The sequence below is a fragment of the Microtus ochrogaster genome, unplaced genomic scaffold, assembly GCF_000317375.1.
Source record: "Microtus ochrogaster isolate Prairie Vole_2 unplaced genomic scaffold, MicOch1.0 UNK1, whole genome shotgun sequence".
Taxonomy (NCBI): Eukaryota; Metazoa; Chordata; class Mammalia; order Rodentia; family Cricetidae; genus Microtus; species Microtus ochrogaster.
In genome coordinates, this window is record NW_004949099.1 from 33,752,386 (window position 1) to 33,765,562 (window position 13,177).

Consider the following 13,177-nt stretch of genomic DNA (forward strand, 5'->3'; position numbering starts at 1 on the left):
TAAGAACATTATCCCACAGTGCACACACACACACACACACACACAAACAGACACACAAATATACATATACACATACAAACATCTTTTTCTTGTTTTTCTGAGACAGAGTTTCTCTGTGTCCTGATTGTCCTAGAATTCAATCTGTAGACAAGACTGGCCTCAAACTCTGATATCTGCCTGCCTCTGCTTCCCAAGTGCTGGGATTAAAGGCGTGCACCACCTGCTATGGAACAATCTTTGTACACTGTAAATATGTACTACTTTCATTGGTTAATAAAGAGCTGACTGGCCTATAGCTGGGTGGGAAGAGATTGGGAGGGAAAGCCTAGGACACTGGGAAGAAGATGGGCAGAGTCTGAGGAATCTCCATCCAGATGCAGAGGAAGCAGGATGTGTAGAAAATAAGGGACCAAGCCATGAGTCACATGGTAGAACTTAGATAAGAAATATGAGTCAAGGGAGGAGGTGGAAACTTGTTTTTTTTTTCCTTTTCTCAATAAAAAAAATTAAAATAAAAAAATACTTCATTTCTGGGGGACATATCACCAGAAAGATCAAAAAAAAAAAAAGAAATATGAGTCAATTTAAGTTGTAAGAGCTACTTAGTAACAAGCCTGAGCTATTGGTTCAGCATTTATAACTAATATTAAGTCTCTGTGTGGTTATTTGGAACTGGCCAGTGGGACAGAACACTGCCTACACCACCACTGCCTGGCTCACTTTTTTTTATTTTTTAAAGAGTGGACCAGAATGGCCCCTATCCAGGTGCACAGGGAAAGCGGTGAGGAAGGGATCTGCTCAGGCAGGGGTGGGAGACGTGAAGCATCTGCAAATTCAATGACATAAAATCACAGGGACCTGGTGGGGCAGAGATGCCTTTTACGAATTCCAAGTGTTGAAGAGCAGATATTAGGACCAGGAGCTGGGCTAAGTAAAACCTGGGCCTGGGGAGGGCCGTTAAGGGGAGGCAGTGATGGAACAGAACTAGGTTGGAGGGAAGTATTGGCCCTATACAAGCTCCTGTGATTATCCCCACCAAGTCCCAAACTGCACAATCACTGCAGGTTTATGTTTTCGGTTTAATTTCCATATGAGAAGGGGGACTCATTTGCACCCGGGCATCTTGTGCAGTGCCGAGCACGGTTCCTGCACCCATGGAAGAGGCAGCTTGTCTTTGGAGACGGCCAGAGAGGAACCGGACTCCTCAGAGGTGAGGGGTCCAGTCAGCAGGCCCTTTGGTGGTCTCTCCTGATTGTTAAGCAATCATTCCATGGGTGATTTGGGCCTGTTCTGGGTCTCTCGGGAGTAGGTCTCCCCTACCTTGCTGTGAAGCCTTTAGGCCTGACAGAGGCTCTATCAGCTAAGACAGCTATAGGGGGGGAACTAGAAAAAGGCACCGAGGCCCTCCGGGCTCCAGCTGGTCTGCCCTCGGTTGACTCTGCGGCTTGCTCCCATCCTGCCTTTCCCTCCCACGATTCCTTCTGCGTTAGCTCAGTGTAGCGTTACCCTGAGGACCACGTCCAAGTTGGCAAGAGTCACGCATTAGGCCGTTGGCCTTTTCACAAAGTTTATGATTTAAATCTTGTGCTCTTAACACCTTCTTTGCAAGCCTCGGAGGGAAACAAAAATGTCGACGCTGTTTACTCATTTCCTTTTTAATGTGGAGACCCTCACTTGGCTGACTCCACTGCGTATGTGTCGGCACAGTTGCACACATACGCCGTGTGCACACATGTGCGAAAAAGGCAGGGCAGCACACGTCCGCTGTGAGCACACACTCATGCTCGGGAGAACGCTGGTTACGTTTCAATCCCTGGCAAGTTCCCAGGACATCCGATGAGCCCAAGAGGACTGCTACCTGCACCGGATGCCAGGATGTTGCTCCCTTCCCCCAAGGCAGGGTCAGCTTCTTACTGGGGGTGGCTGGGAGCACCAGGATATTGGGGCAGGGGAGGAGAGGAGGCCCCAGATGGTGGGAGCCTCACCCAGGACCGTGAGCAGCAGGGTCAGAGCCCAGCTGTCTCCCTCCAAGCTGCTTCTCAGGACAGACAGACTCCACCTGTGGCTTATCACGACCACAGCCTTAATTAATGGCAGCCCCACAGCCTGGAGGTGGGAGTGTGTATGTGGGGGGTTGTGGGGGCAGGATTTTCCACCTGACATCAGGAAGCTGGAGCTAAAGCTGGGCCAACTGTGGGGAAGAACATGTTGGGATAAGAAGCTTGTGGGAAGCAAGTCCTTTTTAATTGAGTGGTGAGCTCGGGTCTGTGCATAGGCTGGCAGAGGACCCAGGAGAAAGGATGGTCCTTGCTTACAGGGGTTTGTGGCCAATGAGGAGACAGGAGAAGAAAAGCAAGTTACAGGTCCCTGAAGGAGAGGGTGGAGATCAAGGTCCCGCTCACTCTGAGGCTGACCTCACTCTGACCTCACTCTGACCTCACTCTGACCTCACTCTGGTGTCCTCTGAACATTTGAGTCTGGGAGCTTAGAAACATCCCAAGAAGGATGTCAGCATGCTGAGGCCTGAATCCATGATGGGATGGCCTAGCCAAAGAATCCCATATTGGGTTCCAGGCTCCCTGTGTCTCATTTGTCACAGTGACTAAGAGCCAGGGCAGGCAGAGTTCCTATTCAGGAGCCCATCCTCACGAAGGGAGGGGGCAAAGGGGGGCACTGGGGCCCAGATGCTGAGGAAGGACAAGATGGTTGTTGGCATCTGACTCCCTTTGGAGAGGAACTGGGGCCCACACCCAGGGAACTGCAGGAAGGCAGGCCACAGTCCCCAGGAGGGAGGATGGTGGTGACCCCTGCCCCTCTCGGGGAAACTTCGTGTTTTAGGTCTTAGCCTTCTCATCTCAGCTTTAGCTGATTTCTCTGTTAGGGGGATTTCAGACGGAAGAGATGGGTCTCGAAGCAGATCTGCTCAGACAGCAGCACTCTTTCTGAAGGGCAAAGCATGTTGTCTGCTTGTCCATGGGTTTCCAAAGCGAGCTTAGGCTCTGAAGTGAGTTTAGTACAACAAATGGTTGTTAGGCGTCAAGCCCTCCTCCTCATTGCCGTGCGCTCAATGCTTTCTCGTTCATTCCCCGCCACGTTGTGGGAATGGACCACACAGGTCGCACACACCGGGCAAGTGCTCTCCTCTGAGTCATAGCCTAGACTGTGTATCCTCTTGTTTGCATGTTATAAACATGCGCCGTGTGTGTGTGTGTGGGGGGGGGGTGCACTACGTCTATTGTAAAAAGTACATGCCGGATGTCAAAGGTGATGTCTCTGAGGCCACACACTTAGGCAGCGGCAAAGCTCAGCTGGGAATCTGTTCTACACCTTAGCTCCTTGTGCACCTGCCGGCATGGTCAAGGTTTCCGCTGGTTCTTCGTCAGCTTAGTAGGGCCAGTATTCTGTCTCCATCTGTCTGCCTCGCTTAGGGACAGCTCCACCTAGCAGGCATGGCCTTGTGGGAAAGTCAGCATGCAGTTGTAGAAACAGCGGGGGAGAACAATATAACACAGTGGGCCTGGCCCGTGGCTGTGGGTGTCCCACGCAAGTGTGGATGTTCTGTGCCACCTGTGTCTTAGTCCACTTTCTGACACTGTATCATGCTATCCGGGAGTGTAAGTCATAAGGGATGAGATTGATTTGGCTGGGAGTCTGAGCACATAGGGCTGACATCATCTTGTACCCGGTAGAGTACATGCTAACACAACAGAAGACGCCATGTTGGTGATGGGGTAGTGTGCCGGCTGGGGTGCCTCTCTTATGACCTCATTGAACACTAATTGCCTTCCAAAAGCCTTACCTCTAATACCACCAACATAAATTTGGAAGTTTCAAAGACATGAACTTTTGGGACAAACACAGCACAGCACCCCATAAGCCATTGTGTGCTGTGTGGAAATTGTCTACTCCTAAGAAGATGCAGAAAAGGGTGATGTATGTGTCAGGAACATTGGTGTGGTGTTACCAGCCTACATCCTTCCTTCCTGGGAAAGTTTAGCCTGAAGATAGCTAGGACGGTGATTAATTGCCTGATTCTCAGGAACCCAATGATGCCTGAAGCCTAACAACACAAGACTGTGTGACTCATATCCAACCTGATAGGGAGCAGGTCAGATACATCATTTCTATGTCCACTGAACCCCTAGCCAACATAGCCCTGATGCCTCCACCCTTCTGAGGCTGGCAGGAGTCTGTCTGATGCCACCATGCCATGGCCCTACGACAGGACCATGGGCTCTGTGAGGAGCCAGAAAAGCCTGGAAACCCATTGACAAAGGAGTGACCCAGGCCTCCCACTAGCTGACCATGTAGCTCTGGGCTACTTAGCTTGCATTCTGGCTTCTCTAGCAGAAAAGGTAGAGGTGAATCCACAGCAGGCAGCCGATCCCGTATTGATGGACACTGCTCAGTGTGGGGCCTCTGTTCTGCTTTAGCAGCTTCTCCCTTCCAGACCCTGCAGGGGGGAGGTGTTCCTGTCTTATGAGTTTGTGTGGACAACTGGGGACAGCTGAGGTGTTGCTCTCCCCAGCTGGCACTCATTCAGGACAGCAGAGGTCTTTCCCCATACAGGGCACATTCCATCATCTGACTGAGCCACATTGTAGCTATCATGTCTGGGTCTTCAGCCAAGCCGTGCTAGCTGGACTAAGGTTCTTGTCCTGTCTGTGCCTCATCTATGAAATGGGTAGTGGGTTCTCGCTAGGGACTGCTGTGGGGATGGGGTATAGCAGGCCATCACCAGAACCTAGCAGCCAGTCAGCCAATAGGTCTGTACTGGTCTGTGTACCCAGGTGACTCCAGTGGTCACGGAAGCCATTTTTGAATGGGATGCATGATCCTGGGGAAGAGGCTCATGGGTGTTGACCGGGAAAGCACAGTAGAGACATGGTCTCTGAGGCTGATCAGGGAGATCTCTCACAGCCCTCAGAAGAGAGAGCGCGGTTTACTAGTGGACCTTGAGAGCCTGACACCCAGCTCCACACACCCACTGGCGGGCCAATCTCTTTGCAGCTACATCTTGCTCCTCACCCCCTCCAACACACAGCTGAGTCTTTTTAAAGCAGCTCACAGGTATGCAGAAGAGTAACCTTGTGCTATCAAGGAGCTTTCATGAAGGAAAACATAATTATGCTTTATCTTCATGTCTGTTTTCATTATTCCCATTTTAAAAAATGTTGGTGTGTACCTGCGTGGGTTTCTGTGCACCATATGCAAGCTTGGGACCCTCTGCAGCAAAGTTCTGGTTGACAACGGAGTGAATAAGTCAGTTTACAAAAATGAATGGGGAACTCTGGAAACTGCTGACTAGTGTACTCTGCTTGTGTTGTGGCTGTGTGCTGTGCAGCACAGGGGCCATTCTGCTAAGTCACACCTGTTCCTACTTCTTATGATGCGACCAGGCACAGTGCCTTTCCCCAGTCTGGAGAATAGGGCCAGGTACTCCTTTGCCTGTCTGTCTGTCTGTCTAAACAGCTGCTCTGCCAGGAAAAGGACCTGAAAGTTCTTGATTCCCTCAGCCAAGTGCTATAATTCCACGGACGGGAGAGGGAGCAGACAGGCTGTGGCCTGTCTGGTGGCCCAGGCTGGTCTCCAGCTCATCCTCCCCCCAGACTCCTGAGTACTGAGGAAACGGGCATGTGCATGCCAAGCACAGCATGGGTTTCTTCTTCCTTCCTAAGACAAGCACCGATATGACGTTAACCAGAATGTGAGCTCTCTAAAATGCCCCAGAACACTTCTTATGGGCACAAGGTCTCAAGCTGGGCCAGAGGGGACAATGATGTCCACAATTATGCATGGGTCTCCTGGCTCTTTTACTCTTGGTGTTGGTGATGCGGTGACAGATGCAGCCCACACCAAAGGTGGCCGTCAGAGCACCCCTGAAATCCCAGTGCTGGCCACACCTGTTCCTCTGCCGTCGTGGTGTAAACTATTCTAGTCCTCCTGGGTAATGAACACTTTCATAATGTAGTCAGAACTAACTGCACGGCCTGATTGGAAATAGGGTGGAAAGGAAGAGGGTTGGAAGTGGACGTTGGGCGACAACCAGAGTGGAGTGCAAATCTAAGGGTGCGTTAGCAGGCTAGTCTGCCGTGGGGCTCCTCGAACCTGGAGCACACAGATTCTCGTCTGCCTCTGGAGATGGCTTCCTGGGGACTGCTGGGCCTTGCTTTTCCAGACCGTATCCAGTCTCATCACAGGGGTGTGACCAGGCTGGCAGAGACTAAAGAAGGCTGCAGCACACAGTTTTTAAATAAGTTTATAATTTCCTGATGGATTTAGTTCGTGAATAAAAAAGAAAAAAATCAAACAGAGTGTTTACAATAATTACCAAGGCAAAATTGAACAGAACACAATGTCTTTGTAATGTCATCATCAGGCCGGCAATTCGACGCTAGTAACTGCACGCATGTGCACAGTTGAAGGCAGCAGCTGCAGCTGTTTCACACAAGCCACCAGGCTGCCACCACTGCTACCTACAGGGACTCAAGCTACAGGAAGCCAGTGCCCAGTGTTCTGGGCTCCCCACTAAAGTGCAACATGCCTCTTCTGAAGGCTTCAAGGGTGCAGAACAAAGCCAAATTCCCCATCCTGGGACAGCCTGCTACACAAGACAGGTTTCTGGTCTGCACTGGGCAGCCGACGCAATGGCTGGCATGTGCCTCAGGCGGGCCCAGATGCGTTCAAGGATGGATTAATACTGGTGTGGCAGGGAAGAGGGGCCTGGCTGGTGTGCTCACTGTGGCAGAGGGTGGATCTCCTTGCCTCAGCCTGGCTCACTTCCTTTCTTGACTCTGGCATCTCTGGAGTCAAGGGGGTTTGAGTCTAAAAAGCTTCAAAGAGAAGAATCGAGGATCTGAAGCCAGAGAGAGCCAGGCTCTGAGGGCCATCCATGGCACTGGCCTGCAGGCTCTGGAGACTAGGCTGCCCTGTGGGATGGCCACAATGAAATAGCACCAAGTGGGCAGGAAAAGGCCCTGTGGTCTGGCAAGCAGGCCCAAGCCCAGGTTACCACACAGCACTAGGCACACAAGGCTTGATCCCATGTGAGGGGAGGGTGATCCTCAGGTCACCCTCAACAACGCTGAAAACTCTACCCAGAGGTCCTGAGGATATACAGAAAACCCTGACGTGACTGAGAGTCTTGGAGCCCCAGATTTTCATTTCTCCACTGAGTGGGTGTCTCTTGTTCCTGTTCCAGGTAGTCACCTACCTCAAGTGTGGTCAGTGTATTTCCTAGGGGCTGGCCTGGCTACCACCTCGCCAACCTGGAGTGGGAGGAGCTAGGCTGCCCATAGCTTGAATTCCTTCGTTAACATGATTATTTATGGGTTTGCATTTTTAAAAACACAGCTCCTTAATTTTTCAGTTCTATAACTACTTTTTAATATTTTAATATTCTCAACAATGGACACAATGTAACTGCCCCAGTTCTCTGAATCACACAGACAATATCAACAAGCAGAGAAACAAAAGAGGTGGCGGGATGGGACAGATAACCCGCTCCCCCAAATCAACCCCTAAAATCACTTCTCCCTCAAAAGAGGCAGGAGGAGAAGTACCTACAATAGGGTCACAGCACTTGCCAAACACAGTGGGAAGAATCAGGAGACACTTGGTTACAATTTTGACACTAAAAGTTTGGAAAGAGTACAGACAGCCATTTTGTTCAGAAGGATCCCCAGGTCACGTGTGCTTTCTTCTTCCCTGGATATCCTCGTGGTTCACAGGAGGGAACATGCCTTGGACCGGTCCAAAGCTCCGAGACTGGCAGTGACGGCGGGTGCCCGGCAGGCCTGTGGTGCAGCTCATCCTACTTGCTTCCTTTCCTGGGCTCTGGACTCTGCAGGCAGGAGGGGAGGCTGGGGAGGCAGGCTTGAGAGTCACCGGCACTGCTGACATGGGGTCTGCTGGGTGTCACATTCCACTAGCGACATATCCTTGCTTTGCCCTTCTTCAAAGACCTGGAGGGAGGCCAGTGGGCCTGTGCTTCAGTCACACAGGAGGGTGTGATGCCAAACCAATCCAGTGTCAGCAGTGGAGGGGCAGGACGGTAGCACGTGAGAACCATCTGCACTGACGTCATCTCTCCCGAGGGAGAAAGTCAGCCAACATATTCTTCCTAGGAGGCCAAACAGATGGATGGGATGTGGCCTGTCACAGTCGTCACAGCCCAGTCTGCTTTCCTAGAACTTGCATCTTCCTGAGGCCCACAGGTGAGGAAGAGGCACGCTCAGGCCTCAGGAAGATGCATGAGAAACAAGGCTGACAGGAACTGGAGGATGCTCTCCACATTTCTGGTTGCTGAAGCCCACTCAGACTTGTCCATCTCTAACGATCTTTAAGTCGTTGCTAATCCCATTCAGATGTGCCACCAGTCAGTCACTCACTGAAGACCTGGGATGCAGGGCTCATATGCTGCTGCTTTAGTAGGAGCCCCATGCTGGGTTCCAGCCCTCATTTTCTTACTGCATCTTCATGATGGCCTTCATTTGGGGTAGAACTGTTAGGTGCAAAGGGTATGAGGCTTGACAGTGGATGGAGGTGATGGGGACGGTCCTAGCCAGCCTGCAGTGAGCTCTCAAGGCCAGATGTCTTGAGGACCCTAAATGCATGCAGACCGTCACGGGATGACATCTTAGGGCAATGGCAGCTAGGCATTTAGTGAATTCTGACTAAGTGAATGACGAAAAGTCAGCAAGATCTGAATGCCAGATAACCTATTAGCCTCGCCTACCACAAAAGCTCCACAGTCTCCAGAACCCTTTGAGTCAAGGGATTACCACCTGAGGAGGAGACCCCTTTGCTATGCAGAGATCAGATAATGTCTGTCCTACAAATTTGCCTTCCTGCAGCCTCTCTGGAGGGACCTGGTGGAGAAAAGTTGTAAAATAGAAAGAAGGAAGCAGGTAAAGAGTGGCAGACAAAGACCAAGTGGGTACAGCAAGAGTCTGTCTGGGGGTGGTCCCCCACAGCTGGCCAGTGTCAGCTCCAGGCTGCGCCTGTGGACCGGGACTGTTTTCTGGATTCTACCATAACTGGTGAAGTTGTTACTAGGTGGTGGTTCCAGTTGTTATGGGTGTAAAATCGTATCCTGAAATACGGTGTCATCTATGGGATTTACGGATGGGACAATTAAAAAGAACTGAGCAGCAGCGATCATCACTCTGGCTCCTGGCAGAGTCCACTCAGACCTCGGCGTCTCACACAAGTGAACACTGTATGGCAGGGAAGAAGGGGAACGGGGAAGTGACTGTAGCGGCAGCTGCGTGAGGTCCCGGGTGGAGGGCTGCGAGGGACTTACAGGCAGCATTAAATCCTGAGAGTGTAGCTGGGCAGAGAGGAGGCAGCTGGTGGGGCATCTTTAGGTGTCTGCTTCAGAGCACGCAGGGCTGGATGCCTGCTACGCTGTCTATTCTCAGGCCGATTATCTTACGGCACTGTCCTCTGCACCTGGCTGCAGCATGGTGCTGCCGCGTCCATGGGGTGTGCATGCACGGGTGAAGCAGTCAGCTAACACAAATGGTCAGTACAGCCCCCTACACAGAACACCTCTCAAGGTGACAACACTGACAGCAATGATCCTCAACTGCCACACGGGACCTCGCAGGCAAAGAGGGGCTCAGCCAGCCCAGCCCACTGAGGACTCTACGGTGGGAAACAAAGACTACCAGTCAGGAAGCTGGAGGGAGAAGCTATGCTTTCACTGCTACGGCTCAACTGAGCATGTCTCAGGGTCCCCACACCACTCCCCATCAGAGGCTTTTTCAAAGGTGGAAAATACAGCCTTGCACGCTGTGTGCACACAGCAGACATTTCATAATACTTTCTGAATGAATGAATGGATGAATGAATGGAGGGAGGAAGGGAGGAATGTTAATGAGAGAAGACAAACTTGGTTGTGTCAAAAGCAGTTTCTAGGCAGGGCATGAGGCTATGACCCTGAGGATGTACTGAAGAGTAGACTGGGAAGGTGGCAGGGATCGCACGCTCTAGCAACCCTGTTCTAAGTAGCTTGGGGCAAGGTGGAGGGACAGACAGCACTGTAGGCAATGTTCAGGAGGATCGGCATGGCCCTATGGGACATCGTCTCTGGAGGAGCAAAGCTGCGAGCAGTGACAACAGGGCCCTTCATGTTAAAGCCTCTTCTCATCAGGTTAGACTGACCTGACAGTCAAGTGTGGGAAGGTTAACAAGAGCGAGTGGGTGACCACTGTGGACATCATCCTCCCGCCAGCTCAGAGCAGCACACGTGAGACAGGCAACAGGCCAGGGCTCACAGAGAGGCCTGCCTCCATCTGATGGTCATGACAGCAAGGCTGGTAAACACGAGGGCGGCACCCTCTCTTTGTCCCTGGCCACTGCTCCCTCCTTCACTACCCTCTGAGCAGGAAGGACTCATCCTAAGGCTTCAGCAGCAAGCTTTGAAAGCACAGAACTCCAGACGAGGCGAGTGGGCTTCTTGTTTCCTGTTCTGGGAAGGGCAGAGCTGCCAGCCTCCCCAGCTCCCTTCTGCTGATGACAGGGCAGTTCTTCACGGAGACCAAGGAGACTTGCGCAGAGACAACATTAAAGTAGAAGGCAGAGTGCGATGAGAGACAAACGGGCTGGACTCGCACATCTAGCTGGCAGGGTCTGGTGTGGAGGTGGCTCCGGCACTGAAGTCCCTCACATTCTCCTTCCTAGCTCCTTGGTCAGCCTCCTTGGAGCACGTCAGGAGGACTCTTCCAGGGCACTGACGACTTGCTCAAGGATGTCAGGGCAGTGGTCGGCTATCTGCTGGAGGATGGTGTTGGCGAACTCCTGCAGTTCTGCATTGTCCCCTTCAACTTTCTCCAGCTCACTCTGAAGCTGAAAGACAAAGGAGAGATGGAGTTGAGGCAGAGGGCAGCTTACTTGTGTTGGGAGTGGGAATTCTTCAGGAAAGAACGACAAACAGAGCTGACCTCCCTGCATCCAAATGAATGATCAAACACGCAAGCTTCTAGACTCTAACCATGAAAATAGAGCCCAGAAAAGTCAGGATTAAGTCCTGGCCAAACACTGTAACTTGTAGTTCTGACTTCATGGGGACACTGTGTTCACTGTTCCAATCTCACAAGCACCAGTGGGTTGAGGATCTCAGCATTGTGTGGTGCTCCTGCCCAAGGGAGATTTCCCTTTGCTGCATATGGCTGTTTCAGCAGGGCCCTTAGACTGCTTAGTTAGCTGAGGAGATTATTTTGACATACCATAGCCCAACGCTGAGGAAAGACACATCCCCAGTGTTCTTCTGTTCTTAGTGCCCACTGGGCAGTTCTCTAAACCTCTAGCAGTCGCAGTCCTTGTCCTGAAACTCCTCGTAGGCCATGGCGGAGCAAACACGTCAACAAGCACACCACAACCCAGCACAGCTAAGGACATGCTGTGAGAGAAAATGCACACTTGTTTCACTCTGAGGAGCCTGGGAAGGAGTCACTAAAGGTGGCTAAGATCTGGGTCTCCAGAGCCAAAGCAGAGTTGTCTGGGAGATCAGAGGAAAGAAAGCACCGTTCAGGATGCTGGAGCCTACCTATAGTGGGCTGTGCTGGGGGAAGATGGAGCTGAAGAGACAGCTGAGGGTCAGACTGTGATGGAGCCAGAGCTCAGCCCAATCTTGTGCAAAGTACAAGGAGACCCTGTAGTTTTAAATAGCAGTGACAAGACCGCCTTCAACTTTTTAGAAGATGACGCAGAATGTTGAAAAAAGAAGAAGCTGTTGACTAAGCAGAAGGCAGCAGCCAGGAAGTGGCTGTTGTAAGCACAAGGTGGAATTTAATGGGGTTGAGAGGGAGGAGCCAGGGGAGAGGAGGGATGCACACATCGCAGCCTTCTCAGGCAGGGTTCATGAGGAAAAGGGAAACTACTCGTGACAGCGCTGGCTGAGGAATGAGGCGGGAAGACGGATATTTTCAAATACCAGGCAGGGCTCCAGGAAAGGAAGGGGGAACTGAAAACTGAGTGCAAGAGAGTTTAGAACCCAGGTGCCTGGGAGGCTTAGGTCTCAGGGTCAGAGCTGCCGTTTATTAGCTGATGTCCCCTTGACCTCTCTTCTCTGCTGGAGGGTGGAGCAGCAACATTTCACAGTGCTGTTTTAGAGGATTTAATGACAATGACATGTGAAAATGCCTGACAAAGGTTAACTTGTAATTACTGTTATTAACTACATAAGATCACCCAGAAAGAGCAGATTAGATGGCAAAGAGAATGCCACTGTCTGTCAGCCTCCAGATGTTCTGAGCCGAGAATGAGCTAGAGTGTGCTTCTCAAGAACAACAGTCAGGCGAAACTAGCAGTCTTCTCTCTGCTGGCTGCTGACCGGGACCTGGGAACGCAGGGCCACTTACACCATGCTAAGCCTTAGTGCGTCTTTTAAAAATTTACGACAGGAGCTAAACTCATCTATTTTCACCTAACAGTGCACTGTGTTTCCAAGTCGAATCCCAAAAACTGTTTCTGGAATTTGATAATTGACCCTAAAATTCATTCTGACGTGTAAATACAAGAAGAGCTAAGGAAAAAAATATATTTTGTGTTTGTAGGTTCAGGGGATTGAATCCAAGGCCTGGTGCATGCTAGGCAAACACTCTGAGCCCCATCTCCAGTACCCACAGAGATATTTTTAAGGCAGGAAAGCCCTGTAGACACACACTAACAGAAGATTGCTACATTGATAACATGGTGTCTATGGGCTTTGGAATAGATTTTTCTTTTTGCTGGGACAAAATATCTTCTATAAACAACTTAAAGGAGGAATTCCCTACCTTAGGTCATGGTTTTAGAGCAGCATTTCTCAACCTGGGGGTTGTGACAAGTTTGACAACCCTCTAGCCCCAAGAATACTTTTTATTACAATATTTCATAACAGTAGCAAAATCACAGAATTGAGGTAGCAATGGAAAGAATTTTATGGCTAGGGTCATCACAACCTGAGCAACTGTTTTAAAGGGTTGCAGCATTAGGCAGGTTGAGTCAGAGAGATCCTTCTGTAATGTGAGCTTGAAGTTCCATATTGCAGCACCCTACTTCCCTCATATGTAAATATCCATTCGAAAAATGTTCTTCCAAGCTGGGCGATGGTGGCGCATGCCTTTAATCCCAGCACTCGGGAGGCAGAGGCAGGCGGATCTCTGTGAGTTCGAGACCAGCCTGGTCTACA

The 13,177-nt window shown here is 50.9% G+C and overlaps 1 protein-coding gene across 5 annotated transcripts in view; it reads right to left on the bottom strand.

The window, feature by feature from the left end:
- Nucleotides 1-6,254: 6,254 nt before the first annotated feature.
- Nucleotides 6,255-13,177, bottom strand: part of Erc1 (ELKS/RAB6-interacting/CAST family member 1) — a 356,262-nt gene continuing 349,339 nt past the window's right edge. For 3 of the 5 annotated variants that reach the window (XM_026788064.1, XM_026788065.1, XM_005365120.3), the window contains one exon: nucleotides 6,255-10,851. In XM_026788064.1, the coding sequence (XP_026643865.1) occupies nucleotides 10,714-10,851 (138 nt within the window). In that variant the 3' untranslated portion in view covers nucleotides 6,255-10,713. The remainder of the gene's footprint in view (nucleotides 10,852-13,177) is intronic. The other 2 variants (XM_005365122.3, XM_005365121.3) reach the window with 1 other exon arrangement.